Genomic DNA, 7,738 nt, shown 5'->3' with positions numbered 1-7,738 from the left:
TCTGTGTGTTGTTTAAATCTGCATTATCATTTTGAACAGAATAAATTGGTGTCTGGTTGGGCTTCCAAGGGTGAGAGTTGTTAAAGAAACTTTTTTCAACGCGTACAGATATTCTTAATCTAAAAGGAACTTAATCTGCTGATAACATATTCATTTGAACTTTAGTTGTTTGGATCCGTTAACTACTGGGGTAGTAGGGGCACAATTTCCTTTGGTGTATCTTGGGAAAGTACAGTCTGGTGGGTAGTGTACTTTAAGTGTGTTAATATAGGGACACCAGCATGACCTTTTATCCCAACATAGAATATGTGTGACAAAATATCTTGTTGAAGGGAATACGTATTTAAGGCGTAATTATGTGGGAGAACAGTTGTTCTTTTCCTTGCCCTCATGTAGCTTTTAGATCAGGGGATGGGTTAATAGTCTGCATTTTGAAATAATCTGTGGTCTGTGTAGCCCTTTGAGACTCTTTGTGATAAAGGGCTATACAAATAAACATGACTTATTTTGATTGGTACACCCAGTGATATCGACAGTTCGCAGACGCCTTAATGGTTAGCTGTTTGGGTCGTAGGGGCACCACATCCTGTGTCTTGGGTGAGTTCAACTTGGCCGAGCCCATTCTTTCACAGGCTGAATTTTTGGTATGGGCATGGAACAGTACTGGTTTCTATTGTTAGCAGAAGAAGCCCCCTGAACTGACTCTGATACAGTCAAGTCATGTTTAATATATAGTTGAGTGTCATTTGCGTAGTAATGAAAACTTGCGAATAATATCACTTAATGGAAGCATGTAAATGCTGAAAAGAAGGGGGCCAAGTACTGAATCCTGCGGAACACCACAGGTAACACTAAAGGGCTCAGATGTCATTTCACCATTTTTAACACACTGCGTCCTATCTGAGAAGTAGGATCTAAACCGTAAGAGGACATTTCCTGAGAGACCAATACATTTTTCCAACCGTTCTAGTGAGATATTATGGTCCACAGTGTCAAAGGCAGCACTATGGTCCAGCAGCAGCAAGAGTGGTGAAGCGCCGGAGTCCATTGCCAGTAGATCATTTGTTACCTTAATCAGGGCTGTCTCAGTATAGAGTGGTTAGCCCTGAATCCTGATTGCATTGATTCAAAAAGATTGTTCTCAATGAATATCATTCAGCTGCTGTGCCACAACTTTTTCAAGTACTTTAGAAAGAAACGGTAGGTTTGACACAGGTCTATAATTACATAACCTTTCTGGATCAAAGTTGGGTCGTTTCAGTATAGGGTTACTAACGGCGGACTTAAAAGCCGCTAGGACTATACCTGAGGAGAGTGATATGATTACAATATTTAGAACTGAAGGTCCAAGGACCCCAAAAAGACCTTTAATCGGTGAACCCGGAAGCAGGTCAAACAAGCAAGTAGTCGGTTCGGCCGTATTCACCACCTGTTTAAGGTTATGGAGTGACTGATCACTAAAGCGGGAAAGAATCCCTGGACTGCCACCATGTCGCGCATCTATAGATATCAGCCCTTTAATATGTGATGTATTAACATTGTCTTGAAAAATTTCTTCCCGTATTGTGTTGAATCATCTTATTAAAGAAGACCATTAAGTCATGAGCTGAATGGGTAAAACTATCTGGGATAAACTGTTGCCTCGTTAGCGATGCTACAGTGTCGAAAAGGATTAATCTGGTTGTCCATGTCTGTTTAAAGCGTCCTGCAGCTCTTTAGAGATTAGATGGACCTTGCAGACTACTACACCATCCCCTGATATTGGGGCAAACTAAACTCATGTGGCATGCGAACAGGGTTGGGTAGGGTTGCTTTAACTTGATTACATTCAATTACTTTTGGATTACTCCAATACCAAATATGCTATTAAAAGACAAAAGAAACTAAATATGAATAAAATTACTAAATTTTGTGCAGGCTTGGGGAGTAACGGAACACATGGAACGGCAAAAAAGATGTTGGCAAGCTGTTTGGATTTATTTTCATTTTGTTTCTGTCGCATTTTATGTTAGTTTTGCCGGAGATCAAAGCCAGGAGAGAAAGCTTTCTCTCCTGGCTTTGATCTCTCTGATCTCTGGCAAAACTAACATAAAATGCAACAGAAACAAAATGAAAATAAATCCAAACAGCTTGCCAACATCATTTTTGCCGTCTATGTATTCCGTTACTCCCCAAGCCTGCACACAATTTAGTAATTTTATTCATATTTAGTTTCTTTTGTCTTTTATTAGCATATTTGGTATTGGAGTAATCCAAAAGTAATTGAAAGTAATGAAGTTGAAGTAACCATACCCAACCCTGCACGCGAATGACTACTGATACAAGAGCCTAAATAACTGGGGGAAAATAATTATTGAGGAAAAAAAACGCTCTATTCCGTTTCCAAAATTGTGAGCTGGCCTGTTTCGTTCAGATTCACATCGTACAATATACATTGCATACACGCCAAACTTGACTTTGAAAAGCGGTTGATTTTGAGCGTGTGAAACACAATTCATTTCCAGAATATTACAAAACGTGCTTGTTAATGCAACCTTCGGAGCAATTTATTTGCACACAAAGTCGTAGTGAATTTAAAAAAGCGTTATTTAAAAAAAAAAAGCAGTAGGTGTTTTAAGGGGCGACAAGTGGTAGTCTAACACAGCCCTAGTATGTAAAATTTGACAACTAGATGGCACTGTATTGTTTAATGCGAATGAAAACCAGTGCCACAGAGCACAGCGTAGCAGCACGTTGCCAGAAAAACGGCGATATTAGGGATTCAACCAATTGCATATATATAAGAGGCATTAGCTCAGGAGGTAGAGCGCTCGTCAAGAGATAGCAGGTTCGATTCCCGGCCCCTCCGTGTTATATGTTGAAGTGTGGCAAGACACTGAATCCCTAATGCCCCCAATAAAGCAGGTTGGCGCCTTGCATGGCCGCTATTGGTTTGTGAGTGTGTGTGAATGGGAAAGTGTGAAGCACATTGTAAAGCGCTTTGGGAAGCCTTCATTGACTTGAAAAGCGCTATATACTGTAAATGCAGACCAATTCATTTCATTAAGAATATACACATTTTCTTGACCAATGATTTTTTTCTAAAAAAAATTTTTAACATTCTTATGATAGTTCTGGTGTTTTGACTACTATTCAAATCAATGTTTTTTTTTATACTGGATAAAAGTTTCTAAGGGTTATTTTTCTATCTTCTTTATATATTATTCATTATCCGTTGTCGGTCAGTTCATAATATGCTACAAAGCCTAGGAGCCGGGACTCTTACACTCAGCCTAAAGGCCAAGCTAAGGTCCTAGCCTTAAAGCCTTGCTGCGATCATTGCGGATGCAGGCACTAAATATTACTCACTGTTCCTTTAAAGCGGCAGTTTTGGCAGGTGTGGCGTTGCATCTTGTGGCGTTTATATTTTGTTGTAAAACAAACTTTGTGACAAAGGCGTAAAGTCCTTGGCCTTTGTGACATTTCAAAGGCGTCTCAAACTTGCAGGAATTAAAGGATTTTCATGAGTTAATTTGATAAATTTACCGCCTATGAACAGTTGAATGACGTCACCGGAAATGCGCCAGCGACCATTTTGCGTTGCCACTAGCTAAACAAGCATTAAGCGATACAAGCTCACAATTTATCACTGCGGCTTATTTAAAAATGCCACAGTGTGTGGCGTTCAATTGTGACAATAGGTCTGGGAAAGGCAACAAATGCACATTTCATCGGTAAGTGTGCATTTATCATTTGCTCTTTTTCCACTGAAGTTTTGCACGATACGTCTCAAGTTTGAAATATTTCTCATACAGATTCCCTAAGAACAAAAAGCTTTGCAAGGAATGGGTCCAGGCGTTGAGGAGGAAAAACTTCGCTGCAACACCTGGAGTCACATTAATCTGCAGTGACCATTTCTTGGACGCCGATTTCGATCGCAGTGGCCAGACGACGCGGCTCAGACAAGGCGTGATACCGAGCGTCTTTAAATTTCCTAAAGGATTCCAACGGGTTAGTCAAGAGGTGTTGGCCATAAAATTCTAAAATCATTGTTCCCTTTGATAATTTGATAAACTACATCAAACTTGGTGTCATTATGCAATCAAATATTATGAATTTATATTTTATTTGCTATTTTGTTAAAATGCTATATGCCCCAATAGTAATTTTTCCTCCCTGTTTGTTAGGATGTGCCCAATTACTCCCACAGAAAACTACAATTTCATAAAAGCAATTTAAGTGGTAGTGACGTCTATTTGATTTTCGGGAGTTCAAATTATAGATCTGATGCTACCAAACATTGAGTGCTTGGAAGTCAAGAATATTCATAAACGGTTCTCACACTTTTGGGTTAAAAAATAAGCAAATATACATGAACTATCATATAAACATGAGGGAAAAACTTAAAAACCTCAACATGAGGAAAATAAAGAAACCTTGAGAGGGGACCGCACATGAGGTAATCCTCCTTGCAGGATGACCAGGCTGCAATGGATGTTGCAATAACAAATAATACACAGATATTGTATTGTACAGGTAGTACGATTTTTTAATTTATTTTTGGAATGCCTTATTTTATCATCAGTCATCTTACAATATTTTTATCTCTGAATGATTTGGCACTTTTTCAAACAGAAATTGAATGCAAGAAAACCTCAGGTCAACAAACCAGACGCCGAGTCAGCATCAACCCCTCCAATCAATCTGTCAAAATTACCCAATTCAGTAGATCACAACTACTACCTTGACCCCAACCCCCGGAAGGTGAAGCGGAAGCTTGACACTGCGATGGACACAATCAGGCAGCTGACGAAAAAACTCAAGATAACACATCAGAGAACAAGACGTTTGAGGATGAGGGTGAAAAACTTAACAACTCTGTTAAAAAATATCAGACATAATGGGATGGTTTCAGGTAAACGTGGCCAGATTTTGGACACAACGTTTCTGGAGTCGTTCGCTCTCACTTTAAATGAGTGAACTAATTCCATGAAAAAGACAACATTTTGGAATTCCACAGATGTACTGTTCGTATCACATACTTTGTTATATGTATTTATCTTATCCAGAAAACTTCTACATGTTTTCTGAAATGGAAGATTAAGATAATAAAAAGTGCTTTCAGCATGTACGAGTGGACCATGATACCAAAAGCAATCTCATTCTCGGATCATTTTTCTCAGTTTACAACAGTGACGTGCAGTCAGGGAAGGCAGGTTTTGGCACTATGAAAATTAAAAAAAAAACTATATATATTACCGTAAAACTCGGATTATAAGCCGCAACTTTTTTCCTAGATTTTCAACCCTGCGGCTTATGCAATGATTCGACCAACTTATGCATTTTTCTAAGAGTAACAGTACGCACGAGACAAATGAAATATATGTGTCGAGTAAGACGCAAGTTTAATGTCACTTCACGCTTTGTGCATGAATAAAACTAGCATAAACAGATCTTCATTTATGGAAAAGGTGTCTATCAAAAGGGGAAGGCTAACTAGTCAAGTCATGTTTCTTTGTATAGCCCTTAATCACAGAGTCTCAAAGGGCTGCACTGATCACAGATTATTGCAAACTACAGACTCTTATGACACCATCCCCTGATCTAAAACCTACATAAGGGCAAATAATACACAGATATTGTCAACATAAAATATAGGTTATTCATATGCTGTAGAATAGAAGTGTGTTTTAAGCTTAGATTTAAACATTTCCACTGAGGTTGCTAATCAAATCTCAGGGGAAAGAGCATTCCACAGCACCGGGGCCCGAATGGAGAATGCTCTCGAACCTGCGGATCTCTTCTTGGCTTATGGGATCATTAGTAGACCAGCATTTTCAGAGCAAAGGCTCCGGACTGGAACATAGGGGGAAATTAAATATGAAAAATTTGAGGGAGCAAGTCCATGCATGATTTTGTACACTACCAACAGAACCTTAAAATTACATCTTAAGCTAACAGGGAGCCAATGCAGGTTAGCTAAAATCGGGGTCATGTGATCAAACTTTCTTGTTTTAGTTAAAAGCCTCGCTGCAGCATTTTGTACCAGCTGAAGGCTCTTGATTTTAGTTTTCAGGAGACCGGAGAGTAGTGCATAACAGTAATCGAGACGGGAGGTAGCAAACCAATGAATTATAATCTCTGCATCCGACTGAGACAGCATAGGGCGAATTTTAGCAATGTTGCGAATATGGAAAAAGGCTGTTCTAGCAATATTCTTAACGTGTGTTTGGAAAGAAAGATCGGGGTCAAATATGACACCTAAATTTTTAACTGAGTCACCCCGGGTGATATTACATTCGTCAATGTTCAGAGCCGTTTTTGAGAACAAGTCACGGCATTTAGGTGGACCAAAAACTAACATTTCGGTCTTTTCAGAGTTAAGGCGCAAGAAGTTGAGTGACATCCATTCTTTTATCTCAGTGAGGCAGGCCTCCAAATTTCGACAGTTTCGTGTGGCAGATTCCTCCATCGGAAGGTATAGTTGAGTGTCATCTGCGTAGCAATGGAACTACCATATTGGTAATACTTTTACTAGTCTGTGTATTTATACACGGAAATAATGTGGTGAAACGAACAGATGACAATAAGCAACATCCAGGGAAGCAGAAATATTTTGGTCGTATTTCTATTTGTCGGCATTATCGTGTGTTTTGGAGTGAATATTTTACACAGTCAGACTGTCTGGCAACCGGTTCAGGGTGTCCCCCTGCCCACTGCCTGAAGATAGCTGGGATGGGCTCCAGCACCCTCGCGACCCTACTGATGATAAGCGGACCAGATAATGGATGGATAGATTTTATACTATAGTGTCCTTAATGTAACGAAGCCATTTTTGCAAACATTCGAAGAAGTTGAAGCTGGCCAGGGGAGGTAATGGTAAGTTACGCCAGATTTATAGTTTCGGGTATCTTGTTTTAGACTGATGGCGATGTTTCACTGATGAGTATATTTTAAATTTTGTATCTCGAGTTTAAGATTTCCAATAATATCTGGCATGATACATACTAGTTCAATGACTGGTGACATCGTACAGACAAGTATTTGTTTATCGAAAGTCTAGCAGCCCACCGGCAGGCCAGCGGAATGTTAAGGGATTAAGGTACTGTATATTATCAAAACTTTTTCTATGTTACGTCTTTCTTTGTAAATACGTCATGTTTCAATTTGTTGGGCACATTCGGCTTATAGTCAGGTGCGACATGTATGTAAAAAAAATTGTATTCCTTTAAAAATGTACTGGGTGCAGCTTATAATCAGGTGCGCTCTATGGTCCGAATTCTACGGTAAATGGTTGTATTTATTCAGTGTTAATGCTCTCTCTCATTTGACTTTTTAAAAAAGGACAACTTGATGTGGTTGTCGGAATAATGAATTCTGGTGTTTACCAGAAGATCCTGAAGGAGACCGTTAGTGTCCTCAAACTCAAGCGCTTGAGGATCACGCAGCAGGACAACAATCAAAAACACACCAGCAAGTCCACCTCTGAATGGCTCAAAAATAAAAATGATGGTTCTGGAGTGGCCAAATCAACGTCCGAATTTAAATCCATTTTAGATGTTGTGGCAGGGGTCAGCAACCTTTTTGGTGTGGAGTGCCACTTTCATATTTCCTTGTAAATCAGTGTTCCACACCAAGATTAATGACTCGCACAATATTTTTTTTTAATATCCAACAGAGGTGTAAATTTACACCAGTCCAAATATACAACATGGATATACATTGAATTCGTATAACTGACCAATTTTATATTCCACTA

The 7,738-nt window shown here is 39.2% G+C and overlaps 1 protein-coding gene across 1 annotated transcript; it reads left to right on the top strand.

Moving 5' to 3' along the window:
• The first annotated feature begins 3,531 nt into the window (after positions 1–3,531).
• On the top strand, positions 3,532–5,108 carry LOC148369307 (THAP domain-containing protein 2-like). The gene is made up of 3 exons (XM_088331260.1): positions 3,532–3,713; positions 3,795–3,990; positions 4,615–5,108. The coding sequence occupies exons 1-3, from the start codon at positions 3,646–3,648 to the stop codon at positions 4,957–4,959; spliced, it is 609 nt and encodes a 202-aa protein (XP_088187386.1). The 5' UTR covers positions 3,532–3,645; the 3' UTR covers positions 4,960–5,108.
• The last annotated feature ends 2,630 nt before the right edge of the window (positions 5,109–7,738 follow it).

Source organism: Urocampus carinirostris, chromosome 3 (assembly GCF_059441175.1).
Source record: "Urocampus carinirostris isolate Australia breed hairy pipefish chromosome 3, RoL_Ucar_1.0, whole genome shotgun sequence".
Classification (NCBI taxonomy): domain Eukaryota; kingdom Metazoa; phylum Chordata; class Actinopteri; order Syngnathiformes; family Syngnathidae; genus Urocampus; species Urocampus carinirostris.
The sequence above is the reverse complement of the archived record's forward strand: the minus strand, read 5'-3'. Positions and strand labels throughout refer to the sequence as shown.